This window comes from Sphaerulina musiva, assembly GCF_000320565.1.
Source record: "Sphaerulina musiva SO2202 unplaced genomic scaffold SEPMUscaffold_5, whole genome shotgun sequence".
Lineage (NCBI taxonomy): Eukaryota > Fungi > Ascomycota > Dothideomycetes > Mycosphaerellales > Mycosphaerellaceae > Sphaerulina > Sphaerulina musiva.
Genome location: NW_016017387.1, coordinates 1662115 through 1678722, shown reverse-complemented (window position 1 = coordinate 1678722; position 16608 = coordinate 1662115). Strand labels below are relative to the sequence as shown.

The 16608-nt window shown below is 50.7% G+C and overlaps 3 protein-coding genes across 3 annotated transcripts; all 3 read right to left on the bottom strand.

The window, feature by feature from the left end:
• Positions 1–1295: 1295 nt before the first annotated feature.
• Positions 1296–2119, bottom strand: SEPMUDRAFT_149450 (uncharacterized protein). Its single transcript, XM_016905559.1, has one exon. It carries the CDS (start codon positions 2082–2084, stop codon positions 1326–1328), a length of 759 nt encoding a protein of 252 aa, XP_016761032.1. The 5' UTR covers positions 2085–2119; the 3' UTR covers positions 1296–1325.
• Positions 2120–2758: 639 nt separating this feature from the next.
• Positions 2759–4499, bottom strand: SEPMUDRAFT_149449 (uncharacterized protein). Its single transcript, XM_016905558.1, has one exon. The coding sequence runs from the start codon at positions 4483–4485 to the stop codon at positions 2860–2862; it is 1626 nt and encodes a 541-aa protein (XP_016761031.1). The 5' UTR covers positions 4486–4499; the 3' UTR covers positions 2759–2859.
• Positions 4500–9302: 4803 nt separating this feature from the next.
• SEPMUDRAFT_149448 (uncharacterized protein) lies at positions 9303–13771 on the bottom strand. Its single transcript, XM_016905557.1, has 4 exons — positions 12762–13771; positions 12596–12705; positions 10344–12533; positions 9303–10286 (listed from the first exon to the last, which is right to left on the bottom strand). The coding sequence occupies exons 1-4, from the start codon at positions 13695–13697 to the stop codon at positions 9995–9997; spliced, it is 3528 nt and encodes a 1175-aa protein (XP_016761030.1). The 5' UTR covers positions 13698–13771; the 3' UTR covers positions 9303–9994.
• Between the last annotated feature and the right edge of the window lie 2837 nt (positions 13772–16608).

The window sequence follows — 16608 nt, the reverse complement described above, 5'->3', positions numbered from 1 at the left end:
GGACTAGATGCAAGCCATTGTTACCTCAAGAAAGGGAAAAGAAAGAAGCCAACCTGACGAGGCCTTTTGGTGCACTCGAGTCCGAGGTGAAACGTGCTTGGCTGAGTTGGCTCAAGTTGGCTGGGACGGGCAAGCCTCATTCGTTATCTTTGGCACAAGGCACATTTAGAGCTTGCAAGGGCAGACCTGTTTAAGCAGTCTCTTTGGTCGAATAGAATGCCTTATTTTACTCATATATCTCCTGGCACTGGCAGGCGGGAATGAACATTATGATATTCTGCTCACTAGGCAACACGGATACGGCTGAATCGAAGAAAAGTTGTACCACTCCCTTTCTTTCTTGGTAATTTAGTCGGGGAGCGAGGGGAAGGGGAAGGAAAAAAAAGGACGTTTCCGGTCGCTAAGGGCAGGCAGAGGAAGCAAGGTTAGATCAGGTATACATAGCAACGGCCTCTTGGCTACCTGGTAGGTAGCCAGCCATCCAACCAGCCACAACGGCACTTCTTCACACTCTGCCTGTCTGCTTGTCTGCCTGTCGACTTGCCCTTTTTTGCGCCAAACGATGATGATGATAATGATGATGAGGTCAGAAAGTGAAAGGAGAGAGAGAGGGAGAAAGATTAAAACACATTCTCGTACGACCGCTCACGGGTCCCACCGTCCACAGAATGCAATGCACGAGTCCGAATCCATGATTTGGCGCCAGGGAGACACATATTAGCCTTACTCAGGTACATGTATCTGTGAAAAAGAAGGATGAGTAGAACACCCGCCCGGGGAGAGGAGGGAGGGTGTCCGCGGATAGCTACATACCTACCTTACATCTGTACTTGTACTTTTCGGGAAGGCAAACAATATATTGAGGTACCTAAGGTAAGGTAGATATATGAAGAGAAGAAGAAGAAAAGGAAGAAAAGGAAAGAAGAAAGCTGCCGCGCGCCGTGTGGTAGAACCTCAAGATGCAAAGGATACCTGCAGCGGGAGATCGTGTGAGTGCGCGCGCTCTTTGTGGTTGGATGTGAGAGAGAGAGAGAGAGAATGAGAGAAACAGAAGAATTGTAAAAACTTTTTCTTCTTTTCATTTTCTGTGCTCTGCCTCTTGACTTTTGTGTATGCATCAAAAGCTTGATGAAATACTTGCACATGTACATGCACATGTAACGCTTTTTTTGGTACCTCTGCACCCATCTACCTCCTACCTATAGGTAGGTATAGGTAAAGTGCATAATATCAAGAATCAAGTAGGTACATGTACCTGAGTTAAGGTAATGTATGTGACCCGACCAAGTCTCCCCCCCCCTTCCCCTACACTTCAACATTATTCCTCAAACATCCTCCAAATCAACAATCACAGGCGCCTTCAGAGATACATGATGATGATGATGATGTAGTATCAAAGGTCGTCCATTCTGATTCTGATTCCCATTCTTGCCAGCAGCTTCCTCTTCCTCTTCCTCTTCCTCTTTCTCTTCCTCTTCTTCATCCTCTTTCACCACTCCCAACCCCCGCTCCAACGCATCAAAATTCCAATTTCTCTTTTCAAGATTCTGATTATATACGAAACATTTCTTCGCAAACTCCTCCTCCTCCTCCTCATCACCTCGTGTAAATTCTTCTTCTTCTTCTCTTCTTCCGCATTGACCCCTACGCTGAATACATCGTTGACGTCGTCGTCGTCCTTGCAGCCGTCGTTTCCTCACCCCCACCACACCCCCCATAATCATCACCACCACCATCAAAACCAAACTCGAAAGCGTCAAAACTCCACAAATTCCATGACCTCCCCTCTTAAAAAGAGAAGTAGCAGCAGCAGCAGTAGTATCACCAGGTGCGCGAGGAAAAAAATTTACAACCTCGTCATCGAGTTGATAATGTCTGATGGAATTGTCTTCGTCGTTGTTCACGAATAGTGATGATGATGATGATGATCGAGAAGAAGAGAATCTCGTAGGTTTTCTGGAGTCGGAAGCGTGGCGAATTACATCTTTGTTGCGAGAGCGGATCGAGTGTTCGAGATAGGTGAGGTCGAGGTTGGTTCCTGTTGGGTGGTTGGGGTGGTTTTTGTTGTTGTTGGTGATCATCATGATGATGCTTGCTCGCTCGCTCGGGCGAAGTTTTTGTAGCTTTCAATCCGGAAGTGGTGGTGGTCTTTTCCTCTTCTTTTTGTTTTAGGGCGCCAGCGCCGAATGAGTGAATGTTGGTTGGGTCGGGTGGATGGGGATTGGGATGGAAAATGAAAGTGGAAGTGGTGCAAGATGCGAGAAGGAAGTGGAATATAAAAACTGCTTTCCGAACCTACATTTCTGCTTTCTATTGACGGCGGCCTGGCCGTATATATACATGTATACGAGAGCAAGCGCGTATGCTCGTGGACTGCTCGGCGAGATAATTCACCGTACCTACGGTGCAAGTGGGCGCCATCGTGTTGCTTAAAATAACAACGACCCATTGGGCACATGTTTACGATGGCATCAATGATGAATACCGACCTGTACCTATGGTAGCTTTGTGGTTGATCCACGCACTATGCTGCAAGTCTCGGCATGGAGTGGTTCAAAGACGCGCGCTGATGTGAAACTTGGTTTGGAGAGGCGCGTCGACCTGCGCAATTCGAGCGCTTAGCACCAATACATCCTTGGCGCAAGTTCCATGTGCGAAACATGGGATAAACCACGTCGAGAGCTCCATTGGCAACTTGACGCTGCACTGTTGCAGCGTAGTATTCATATCGACTTCCGTCAGCACATGCAAAAAAAAGAAGAACTGTGCTCATGCGAGGTGCGCCGAAAACATGGTACTTTGGAGGCTGACCTGCGCGAAGGTCAGACTTGTTCGATATCGTGGGATGGATTGTGTAGCTCATTTGTTCTCCTTAGCCTTGCGTCCTTCGATGACTCTGAAAATGTCGGCCGCATTGTTGACGTCGCCCTTTCTCTTCTTTGGCTTACGCTTCTTCTTCTCGCCACGCTTTCCGTCGTCTTCCTCCCACCCATCGTCGCCAGCTGTCTTGCCTCCTTTCCATTCTGCAAACTTGACTTTACTATCCATTCCGTCTTCCTCGTCCTCACCACGACTGCCTCCGAATCCAAGATCCATATCGTCCATATCTCGGTCTTGCTGTGCCAGCATCCTCGCACGCTTTGCTTTTCGCGCTTCGCGTTCCTCTCTGGTCGCAGGGTCATCGTCTTCGTCATCGTCAGATCCAGTCTTATCGGCGGCAAGGTTGGCAGCCTTTTTGAGCACGTTTTCGATACCCTTGAATCGATTCTTTTCAGCATCTTCATCATTCTGTGAGGTGCCTTCACCAAAGTAATTGCGTGCACTCTTCGTAGTAGGTACAGGTCCTTCATGCTCCGATGGGGATTTGTCCTTTGCCCGCTCGTCCCTATCATCGTCCTCTTTCGGCTTTTCAAGAGCTACAGGCTTTTTCGAAGGCTTAGCTTTGCCATCATCTTCGCTGTCACTATCGTCGTCGTCATCCTCCTCGTCTCCAAGGGGGTTGTAATCCGTTCCAGCTCCGGCGAAGATATCGTCGTCGCTGTCCTCGTCTGGCTCCGGTTGTTTCTGCTCAGGAATGGCGACATCTGCACCCAGCACTGGCTGACTGAGATCGGGCATGTCAATCGTAGCTTTGCTCTCGATTGCAGCAGACGCTGCCTTTTTGACCATCTTTTTGACTGTCCCATCTTCTTGTACGACTGTTACCACCTCCCTCCCTTTGTGGTCAAACTCTACCTTCGGCTGAGACTGATCACCAATTTTCTTCCATCTGCCGTCCAGCTTCGGTGCATTGGCGGCCTTCGCTTCGGCTGCAGCTTTTCGCTGTGCTTTCAGCTCAGCAAGCAGCTCGTCTCGTGTCCGCTTCTTCCCTGCTATGGGTCCGACGGCCTTCGTCCCCTTCTTCTCAGTCTGTGTCTTCTGAATTGTCGCAACTTCCTGCTCTCCTAGCTTCTCCAGTTCGTCGTCCACATCTACCTCCTGCACAGTTTCTTCCTCGTCTTTCTTGCCCAATCCCAGCACATCCTCACCGCGCCTCACACGCTCCAGCAGTTGCCTATCCAGACCCTTGACCAAGTGCGTGCTCGACACATCACCACCAGTAATCTTATCGCGTAAAGCCTCAAACGTCTCCCACGGGATTTGACCCAGCTTAGCCTGTTCTTCCAGAGCCTTGATCCGCTCCGCCCTGTCGTCCTGATCTTCTTCGCCAGCCTGTCTCGCTTTGGCCCTATCCACGTATCCCGATCCAAATTTGCTTCCCTTTGGCGCGGAAGACTTGTACTTCTTGGGCGGCCTCATCTGCGCATGCTGCTCCCGGACCTGCCGTGCAAAATCATCACTGCCTGTTGCCTTTCCAGGCCTCGGCGTCATGGGCACAAACGAGCTCTTCTTCGTGCCCAGCGCGCCTGGCCTGGCGGGGGTGGCGCCATCGTCCTGTCGCGCGGGAGTGCTGGCCACCAGTTTGCGGAATGCGTCGTTGTTCATGCCGTGCACGGGAGGTGTGAGGTACTAGGAGGTAAGTGTACAATGGACAGGTCGAGAAGAGCAGACAGGCTGATTAGACTCCGGCTTGCCAACTTTGTTCGCTCTCGGTGGACTAGCCGAGCACTACCTTAGACGGCCGTTGTCATTCGCCAGGAGCAAATGGTTGGAGATCGGGGGGATATCCAGATGGGTGGAGAGTTGTTCGTCTCCAGGGTACTGGAACTCAGGCGAGAATCAATGCGCGGTCGGGGGGGATCTGCGTCCACATCACCCGAAGAAACTAGTTAGGAGAGACTAGGAGGTAAGTTGGTAAGGCAGGACGTAGACATAACTTCTTGGCTTCAACTTCCTCCAGGTACAATGGAATGACAACGACTACGTCGTCCATCAGAGTGAACAGCATCATGTCGCAAATCGGAGAGCGACGGGCGAATGTATCTGTGGACGCCAAGTCTCAGTCGGTGACGGCCATGGTCAGGTGCATAGCCATTTTCTACGCATCACCGAGTAATCATGACTCCTAAAACTACATGTACTACAGTAGGTACAGGTAGGTATTTGCAACAGGTCGCATATTCTTCGTATTGCGTCTGAATCGGGCATGGATGCCTGCGATGGACCTACACCAGAGCACGCATAACAGCCTTGTACTCGTCGTCCTTTTCGAGGCGACTGTACGCTTCTGCTTCCACGTTCAACTCGACCTTCTCCGACTTGTAGATTCGGTACCTAGCGAATTGAGGGCTCAAGATATCTGGAGATCGGATCTGGACGACGAGAAGGGACAACTCGAATACATTCTGAATGGAGAAAATCCCATCTCGCAGAGGGAGAGAAATGCTCTCCATCTCGAGATGTACCGCTGGTTCGAGGTCTCGTTGCCGAATTCAAGGGAAGATGCAGGTCGGAAGTGTTGGTCGAGTCGCGTCGGATCTCTCTCCTGATCCTGCCAAACTGCGTTCATGGCTCGGAGCTGGAGCCCGGCCGACGTTGCTCCAGTCCGGGCTTGAACTCAACAGTAAGGTAGGAGGTAAGGGATGACTGATTTCCAACTGGCCATATCAGATCTGGATGTCAGCTAAGTACGAAGCCCTTGCCGACCTTACGGGCAACCGAATCATATTGACAAGTCCAAAAGCCTGACCGGAGTCACTGTATCTACCACTCGGACTGTCCCCGAGTAGATTTACGACAAACCAACGCAACCTTGGCGATAACCAGGCCACTCCTGGGGTCGACTGTTTGTGCCTGACTGTAGGTAGTCACTGAAGCCTGACCCAAGATACACTCTGGATGAGCATGAACAGCACAGACTCCTGGAGATTGTCGGGAAAACGATAATTGTGCCCTGCAACACCTACGTGCGAACCTGCCTCTCGGATGCCGTGTTCACTGTCGCCGGCGGCCTTGCTATCCAACTTACTTCCCGCACGGTGGTGTTGTTCCTTTCAAAATCACCAACTGTACATGGATCGTTCAAATCAATATTGGCTCCAAGCCGTCATGTTCCAGCATTGATACTACATGACTTCTTTACACTCTCGTATAATGGCTGGCCGAAAGACGCGGGCGAGACTTTGCCGCCAGACTTGTTGGAGCTGAGAAAAGTCAAGTGAAGTCCGTGTAACAAGTCGCTTGCTCATGCTGGACGACGATGAGTTCTGAAGGGATATGCCTAGAACTGGCTGACTATACATGGGACGCTGGCAATTTTGATGGGGGGAAAGCGACGATACCTGAGCACGCCCTACCACCCAAAGAGCCGGCGCAATGCTGGCCACAGAGACATTCCCAAGCCGACGGATTGACTTCTCGATCGACATAACGCCATAGCTCACGTATATATATCCGTCACCACACCATACGAACTCCTACGCGATATGGATCTCTTGCCATTGGGAAGTGAAGCTCACGTCGTGAATGTCCGGAGGCGGCAGATGATCACGTCGCCGCGAGAAGGGTGAGACTGTCCTCATCGCTGTTGTCGAGCGACCAGGTCAGCTATGGCAACAAGCTCACCTGCTCCTGCTGCTCCCTGGTTGCCCTCAGCTGACCTGAAGAAAACCATGTTTAATCATTTTTTCGATGGACACCCACATGCGATGCCGTCCCACATCACGCCACGGCGTCCCGCGCGGCGTGGGACGGCACTTACCTTACTCTACAGTATAACAGGCTTGATCCCCGTGCGTCACGCATCTGGGCCTGTCAAAGACAACATCGTCTTCGCACCTCGCAGTTGAAATCCATCACTTTACAGACGACAGAACCGACACCAGGGTCACGTCCAATCGTATGTCCTACATCACCCTCGGAGTGGCAAATATGCTGTCGAGCAAGGCCCAGGACTGCTGCAATCGCAGGCACTGCTGGCTTCCGAGCTACGTTTCAGGAACTGTGCATCCTGGTGAGTGAGAAACTGCTGCACTGCAAGTCTTCGCGGGTCGTCGTGGTCGGGGATCTCGAGTGTTCACGGGTCGGTGCACCATTGAATAGAGTTCAGGTGCGAGGGGCACGTTCCACTTCGCCAAGTCACCCTCGCTGTACCATACTTTGACTTTACGCTAGTTTTACACGTGACTAATGGTACACTTAGCTAGAATTGATTCAATAATTAATTTAAATATCTGTTAAATTAATATTAACTAATAGCCTTATAACTATTTATAAGTAATTGATTCGCTAAACGATTCTAAAATTATTTTAAGAATTAAGAAAATTCTAAGCTAATAGTAAGTAATCAATTTAGAAAACGATTCTCGAAATAATTCTAGAACTATTTCTATTATTAAGAAAATTCTAAGCTAGTAAGTAATCGATTTACTAAACGATTCTAGAATTAGTTCTAGAATTATTTAGTAGAAATCGATTTAGAGATCGATTAAGGAAACGATTCGTAAAACAATTCTTAAAACAATTTCTATAAAAGTCTTACTTATTTACTTTATCTATCTTCTAGAGCTAGTATCGCTAGTATTCTAAATTAATTCTTAAATTAATTCCCAAATTAAATGGTTATTTAATACTATTCTAAATCAATTCTTAAATTAAATAGTTATTTAATTCTTATTTTATTTAGCTAAGTATATATATTTTCTATACTATAGTAGAAAAATTAAATAAGGAATTAATTCAATTCTAGGTGTTGTATATATGGTACACTGACCTCAAAGTGTAGTGCACCTAAAAACGCAAAAAAGCTTAAAATACGCTAGCACCTGAACTCTATTCAATGGTACACCGACCCGTGAACACGGGGATCTCTGTAGCCCTTTCTCGTGTTCCGATTGCAGTCGCTCCGAACTTTTCCCTGGCAGAAGCGCCATTTTTCGATGTTTCACTGGTCAATTAGAGCCTTGAACGTGAACTGATCCAAAGGAAAACAAAAAAAAATCCCCCCAGACTGTGGCGTAGTGGAACTCACTTTTATTGAACAGATTCCCTCCCAGTCTGTCAGCATGGCAGAACGAACGAATCTTATGTCATCGGAGTTCATCCGACCATCTCCACAAACAAACGCATACCGAGCACAACGTGGTCGAAAAATCCGACGGCATCTTTTCGCTCCCGCAATCGTATGATGATAACCAGCACTACAGGAACTGAGGAACCTGACCCGGAGGTCTCATGCATACCATACAGTAAGAGTCCACCATGCCTGCAAGTTCGTTAGGCATATTCGGTGAGTCGGACACAATCTACAATGTATCTACCGCGTAACAGATGTACAGATGTACTACTACTCAATCCGTCGACTTCTCCGTCCCCCAAGATCAAAATTAAGTAAGCATCGCGGACATCCTCTACATTGTTTTATTCTCGACCAACCAATCCTTCCCTTCCCGATTCCCCCCGGTGTATGTACCAAATAAATCAATATGCAATTGCAGCACGTCAAAGAACTTTTTTTTCCCAAACCTTTTGTAGCTTGCCTACTATTTCCAGCCCGGTGCAGCTATTGCCAAGGTTAGAGTTAGAAAAAAATTGATTTACGTCGTAGACCAATTGTATTACATGTATAAGGTACCTTACCCTTTTTGCTGCTTGCTTCACCGCTGATACTACTTACTAATAATACAACAATATGCAAAATACAAAATACAACAACAAACAGATATCCTATCTAGGAGAGAGAGGGGGAGCGTAGGGGAAGAAGTAGGTAGTAAAGAGACTAAGGTACCTAGACTTGCTTTAACAAAGAACAATAATATTCTTTCTAATTTTTTATAAAAAATCAATTCTAATTCTAATTCCAATTCCAAACTACCAACCGCCGACTCCTCCCTCCTAGATAGGTAGTCTTAACTTCCAAATCTCCGTCTTAGCCTTCCTTCTTCCCTTCTTCCCTTCTCCCCTTCTTTCCTTCTTTTAGTCTTAGTTACCTAGGTACCTTATACTCTTTAGTACATAGCTGACCCGAGTCATCCGCGTCTTACTCTTCTCTATAAAAACATCCCAACTCTGCCCCCTATCCCTCCCTCCGTAAGACCTAGTACTTCCTAGCTACCCTAACTACCTGTACCTGTACCTGACCCTAATGTAAGACATAAGACAGCTAAGTAAGATAGATAAGAGTACAAGCAAATACGCGCGCACATCCTACATCCTAGAGAATAGAGATTCCGGAGAGCCGAGTTATGTTTGTTTATTAGATTTGTTTTGTTGCCTTACTTACTTGGCACTGAGGTCACACGGTAACGATAGACTGTGCACTGGTTGTTTTCTTCTGCCATTTTATTTGGAGTTGAAGCATGTTTCCGACAGATTGAGTGCGAGCGGGGGAGATGGGTCATGGGCAAAAGAAAACGAAAAAAGGGTTGTATGAACATAATCAGTATCAAGCGCAACAGCTACCTAGGAGGTAACAAAATTATAAGAGCGCAATAGCTAGCTCCACATTAACTCCCGAGTACAGCCAAGTGCCAAGTGCTGCTGTACAATGTACACCATCTCTTCATAACTGTACATCCCACATGGTGTGGGGGGTTTCCATTCCCCTTTGTATGCAAAACAAACATCTGACCACCCCTGTGACAAGAGAGCAAAAACTCAAAAAACTGCCTCCCAGACAATGGCGATGAGCCTGGTATCCGCAAGAAACGATGCTGCAAAAAGAAAAGCGAATGCGCGTGGGCCAAATCGATTGTGATGAGAGTCATGATTCGACCTGTAAGGCGCCAATTTGTGCCGAGTGGTAATGCCGAATCAGAGCCATCCCCATGTCCTCCCCAGGATCATTGGTAGTGGTGCCTGACGATCCGAATATCGAAATGCTCCCTCCAATGACCGAGGTACCGCTCGAAGCGGTAGAAAAACGGGAACCATTGCTTGATCCATCTGCGCCTTCACCACAGCGACATGTTCCCGGGGAAAGTGTACGTCGAGTACTTCTAGGATAATCGTGATGGACCAAACGAGGCAAGACTACACCTCGGCGGGGTGATTGCGCTCTGCGGACCAGTCATATCTGGATGATGATATCTGGATGATGACCGGGCCTGTGCTTGCCTCACCGCGCAATCGAGCCATTGAAGCTGCCCTGGAACGAGGTTTCGGCGCTGGCGGGCTCGACGCCTTCCTCCTTGTACACACTCTTGGCGTCGTCTGTGATTGGGAAAAGATGGTTGCGAAACTTTTCCAGAATCCCGCAGTCTGCCTTACAGGTCGGCGAAATTGGTGCGAGCCTGCGCAGGAAGTTGATGGTACGGAGCAGTAACTGCTTCAGCTTCTCCCCGCTGACCATATTGTGCAGCCAGTTGTTGTTGTATACCGCACATAATACCAGCATATTTCCAAATTGCCTAACACGGATTAGTGAAACACTCCAACATGATTCGCAGGCCATAGTGAACACTTACGCGTGTGCAGTCCCGTGTATATTCGTGACAATGAGCCTCTCACCTCCATCAATGATGCCATCGAACGCAACTGTACTTTTCATCGCGGCGTAAATGCACCGGTGCGCGGACTCGAAGATTTGGTCGTCACCCATCTGTTGAATGGCCTTGAAAAGATGCACATCGGCCTTATCGCGAGGGTTGTTGTATCCGTCGACGGCGACTTCCTCCACCGTTTTGCCATCTCGGACATGAGGAATGACATGCAATGCATAGTCGAGGAATGGTCGATTGATGACATACCGCGCTCCCCAATACTTGGCGCGCAGCCTGGCATTCAGGATGTCTTTGGGTGGATCATCATCGTCTTTCCATCGAAGCAAGGCTGGCAGCCCTCGCCTCCACTCGCTCAAGATCGATTCGTGGCCTGTCAGCATCTCCCGCACTTCGGCAAGCGGCAAGGACATGGAGTCTTTCCCGTACATTTGCCTGTGCACTTGATTCAATCTCCGCCGAAGAAAGAGCTGAGCAGAATAGTAGATGAGCATATTGTCGTAGTCTTCGAGCCGACCGTCCGGCTCCAGCCCCGAGTACGACTCGTCTTCATTGACCTTGTGCGGCATCAAGAGCATATGCTCTATCGCCTGGATTCCACTGGCGGGCAGTCGAAGCTCGGCGAGGATATCGCTCTCGAGCTGCAGACACGTCCACGAAGCAAGCACAATCAAGCTCTGCCGAGTGTCCTTGATACGGGCCTGCGACTTTTGAAATGACGACACTTCCACTCCGCGGCTGTCCCAGTATTCGTCGTTGTACAGCTTGTAGCGATCGAGGAGGATCAGGATCGCGCGGCCAGCCATCGTGATCCAGCTCATGCTTTCCTTGACTCGGGCTAATTGACCTTTGTACAAACCAGCCAAGAGAAACATCTGCGCATGAACCAGATCATTTCCATCACCTTGGTCACCCAAGATTTCAGCCGCTCGAGCATAGTAGGCCATGCCCGGAATGACATCCATATTTCGTAGCCCAGTGGGGTCGGCGCTTGGTGAGGGAGCCTCGACAGATGACCGCCGACTTCCGGACTCGGGCCTACGTAGATGTGCATCGGATGGCGGCGGGGGCTGGGTGACTGGTGTGGACTTCGCAGACATCGGAGACTGCTTGATCGTCGCCGACATGGGCGAATTCGCTTGAAAACGCTGAGCGGACGACTGATGTGTAACGACCAGGTTGGTTTCGAGCCTGGTGTTAGGAACCATGGACGGCAAGGCCTTTTTGTGTAGACAAATCTTGCCCAAAGCAAGCACCAGGTAGATGACAGCGTTGCCAGGTGACCGCTCGGTGGCCTGTTGACAACCAACGTCGGAATCAGACACGTTATTGCCACCAACATTGTTCGGCCCGGAACCGTTGGATCGTCGCCTCTTCATCGGGCGTTCGCCAGAGTAGTCATTCCCCACTGCAAACGCAGCTCGGTGGCGTCCAGTGCTGTATCTGCTGATGAAGATATCAAGCATCCTGCGCAGCCGGCGCTGGTCCAGGAAAGGGTGCATGATGTGGATGTTGCTCATATAGCTCTCGTAGAGCCTGTTGATCGTTCCGGCATCGAGGTCCACGTAGCCGTTGGTTTTAGGGCCCCCATAGCTGTGCGGGTCTGAGCGACCACTATTGCTGCTCGGCGCCGAGGGAAAACCGATACCCCAAAGACCTTCCGATGGAGTTCCTGCGTTCGACACATCTCCGCTGTCTTCACTTCGAGCAGGACTCGCAGAACCGCCGGCATGGGTGCCGTCATACTCATCGATGCCTTCGCCTTTCGTCCACAACCGCAACACGCCCCGATCCTCAGCCTCCATCACGTAGCCGTCCCCGTATGCAATATGAGCTGCCTGGAGCAGCGGTCGCACAGACGGCCACAACAGTAGCAACTTATGCGGTGCTGTTCGATGGTCTTCGAGGTCAGGTTTTCGAGATCGTCGTGCCACGGAATCGTCATACATTGCCATGTCCTGTTCCGCGCCACCAGTGGACTGGTACAGATGATTGGTTTGCAAGCTGGTTTGGGCGTGGTTCTGAGAGGTGGAACGTGTGTTCTGTTCCACTGTTCGCAACCTTTGCTCAAACGAGTCAATTTTCGTGGTCAAATCTGTCAAAGCTCGCTCGTGGGACTCCATGTAGGCCAGTATTTTCTCCATGTTCTTGTCGGTTCTATGATACATCAGCATGGGCGAAGACGAAGAAAAGCATGCAATGTTGGGTCGAAAACCTACTTTGCTGGAGGAGTGTCACGATATTGGCAGTTCAAGTTGTTCTCCTTGCAGAACGAACAAGGCGAGCCTTCATCGCACTTTTGCTTGCGCTGTCTACATTGCTCGCATGCCTGTATGGAGTGTCAGTACAGTCCACAAATAAGCAGCAATGATATTCACAACGCACTTGTGTAGCCCGCATCTGTTTCCGCTTCGGGCCGTAGTTCATGTTTGCAGCGGGACCATAGCTCGGAGGGCCGTTGTACATGGGCTGACCGGACGGAGGAGGAGGATAGCGATGATGCTGATCCATCATGGGAGTCATGGCGTACGGCGGATGCTGGTCGTGATGTGGATGCGCCGGTGGCGGCAGACTATGGTGGAGTACACCATTGGTAGGCGGATATCCGTGGCGCGCGCCATGGTCCATGGCATGTGGCGGAGGTGGTGCCCCCGGCGGCGGCAATTGAGCGCCGTCGGGCTCAGCTGAGGGAGAAAAGTGGTGGTGCGAGGGAGCTGTGGGTGTCGCGGGCGTTCGTTGTTGCTGCTGCTGTTGCTGCTGCTGCTGGTGGCTCGAGTCTTGCGAGTATGTCCTGTTCACGTGCAGCGGTGCTGGTGTGGCATGGCCGGAGCGATTATTGAAGCTGTGTTCAGACTGGTACTGCTGCGACTCTTCGCGATGTTGCTCGTGCGGTGGTGGGCGAAACGGCGGTAGGTTCGACGGATCGGAGCTCGAAGGCGGCGGGGGATGTCCAGACGGCTGGATAGGTGGAAGCGCAACGCCGGCTGCCGCGTGCGACTGCGACTGCGACTGCGACTGCTGCTGCTGGTGCTGCTGCTGCTGGTGGTGATGGTATGGCTGCGGCTGCGGAGGCGGCGGCAGTGGCAGCGGCTGAGGTGATTGTTGGGAGTGGGCGGAAGGCTGCTGGCGATACGGAGTCTGCTGCTGCTGATGCTGGTGCTGCTGGTGGTCTTGGGGCACATGCGATGCTGGATGAGCAGGCGGCGCGAAGTGGTGAGGCGGCGGCGGAGGTGGAGGTGGAGGTGGGTTGTGTCGATGATGATGATGGTCACGGTGGTCGTGCGTTGTTGGAGGGACATACCCCCTACGATATGGTTCCATTATCCCAAGGTCTAATAAGCCATGAACGTCGCGAGCAATATGAGCGCCAGGGTGCAGTGAGGCAACATCGACCGCTAGGTCGTGTTCCGACGCTGTTGCCCAGTCTAACCAGCTAGCTTCGAAGGGATGGGCTTCCTCAGAAGTCTCGTCGTTCCGAAGGTTAGAGTTTTCCGAATCGTTGGGTAGGTCGAAGTCAATAATGCTAGGACCAGGAGGCGGTGGCTGTCAGATCACAGGATTACGGTAGTCCGGGTGTCCTCTGGCTAGCGTGTGGGTGGGGTCGACCGCCGCAGTGCAGCAGGATGTACGGTGTGGTACAGTCAGGTACATGAAATAAGGTACTTTAGTAGGTACCTACTAAGGTACCTGACGGATACTTTTTTGATGAACCTCCGGCACGGCATTGACGATTCACGACAACGGGGCCACGGCAGGAGGAACGGGGAGAGGGAGGGAGGACGGGCGGAAGGGAGGGCGGGAGGGAAGGCGGTAAATGGTGGCGATGATGGTGGTGGAGGTGGGCCTATGGCGGCGGGCCGGCGGCAGTTGATCTGGAGAGCGACAAGAGGCCAGCGTGCGAGGTGATTCCGTACAGTGCAGTACCACCTAGGCGGGGACCTCCTACTACTGTCCAGTGTCCAGTAGCCGGCCACTGCACTGCTTCCTCCAGTGTCCACAATGCTTCGTCCCCCCATGTCCCCGTGAGCCGTCAGATCACTGATCACACATATGCACATCTTTGCTAGTGGCGGCAGGGGTAGACACTTCCCTGCCGTGCGGCGGACGGCAGATGCCTGGTAGTCAAGTGGTACTAGACGGTGGCGCGGGCGATAAGGAGCACACCTTACCAGCATGGCATAGCATGGTCCGCGCACGTTGCTTTCTGTCTGTTGCCAATACTACCACCTACAGGCTACAGCCTACCTTACCTCCTACAGGCACACCAGTACTGTCCAGTTACTTACATGTAGGTTAGTACATACTATCACTTCTCGATATACTACCTCTTACTGGTGATCGCCGCTACAGGCCAGCACTAATGAGCAGGCATTTGATTTCTCACCTTATCAGATCGTCGTGTGTCACTCGCAATGCTTGCAGGCTGCTGCTGCGATGCTTACCTCCTACGGTCCTCTGGTATGTACCGGTAGTCCTGTACAGTGTACACACAATGAACAGCCCTACTTGCAGTAAGTACATACCCACCTGTAACTACAAGGTATTTCGATCATCTATGCGGTTAACGTCGGCTCTCTTTCTGTGTCTTTCTCGAATTCTCCCTATCTTTTCATCTCTCCCGCCCTCTACACCAACTCAGTTAGCAGACCTACACCGCATGTCCGGTGCCGATTGCCGAGCTGCATCTCCTCCTCTTTCTCCTCCTCGTCCTTACACAGCCCAGATGAGGTTGGAATTCATCCAGCAACCTCAAGTTGCACCGCATCGTAGAAGGCTAGAAGCAGCGCTACTCAATCGCCATTACGTTTCTAGTGCCGCGCATCTTCATCTTGCCATAGAGACAAGCATGGATAGCCATGCGTTACTGGTACCGAGCATCTTCATCTTGCCAGAGACAAACAGCATGCCTGAGCATGGATAGCCATGACCATGTCACCCACACGTATTCATGCTTTCTATACGACGCACCCACTCTTCGATTTCGTTTGCAAGGTTTCTCTGGCGGTACCTAGGGGGCTCTAGGCTGGACCTACCTTACCTAGGTAGGCTGTAGTTGTTGCCTCTCTTTGCAGCCCAACGCGCCAGCATCGGATAGAATGTCGCATACATACTTCAATAAGGTCAGGCACCTGTAGTATCATCAAAAGGTATCACACTGGAACTGGCAAGAATATGTGGGCGCCATCCGACCAATGAGTAGCCCCTTGACTTTTCACATCACCAGTCTGTGACAATGTACCTAATCTTCATGTGTAGTGACGCTCCTAGAGGTGAAAATAAACGTCGATTCGATCAAAGTATTCTCCTCTTCTTCAGGCTCCAACCACGTATAGAGGGACGCCCTAATGAAGTTTCCTGTCGGTACCAAGTACAGTACCATCCAAAAGTAGGAGGTATAGCGGTATACGAGTACTTCAATGAATGCGCTCAATTACAGGCTCGCCTCCATTTGCCCTGCGACAAGGTTGAAGGAGTTGCTGCTAGCCTGCTAAAGGCCTAGAGCCTCGCAGATTTTCGGCATTACACTCAGCTCCGTTCGGCAAGTGTGACCCGAAGCTGAAGGGATATGCCGGCCTCTGTGACCATGTCCTTGAGAGTCCGCGGACCGTATACCATCTACATGTAACAAGTACCTACATGTACCTCTTATAAGTACCTAAGCTCACATTGAAGTAAAAAACCGGTATGTAGTAGGGACTCCGGCACTGATTGCTCGGCTCGGATAACTCACTCGTAACCTGTAAGGTACACCGTACATGTACGGGCTTCATCACAGTTCTAGGAATACATGTACCTACACCTACATACATGTATCTCGCCCGACTCTCTGCGCTGCGTTGTTAGACCATCACTACCGCCCTCACCACTACCACCATCACTACCCCACTACCACCATACCACTACCACTACCCCACTACCTCCACTACCACCTCCGCAGATGCCACGAGCACCCTACTGAACTTGCTATGTAGCAGCCTAGTACGCTCTTGTTTCCAGGCTCCACGTCTATTTGCACACCGGGCACGGGAAGGTCAGTGGTCGGCTCGTTTACATGTCATATTATTATTACAACACCAGAAACATCGGCCGGCCTTGTTGAAGGAAGAGCCTGCGCCGCCCGAAGCCTGCGGCGCGGGCGCGGCCGCAGGCGATAACCTAGTATCACAGATATCATACTGACGAGCAATACCTGCAAGCTGATTGTTTTATTTTTTGCCTTTTTAGTCTGTTT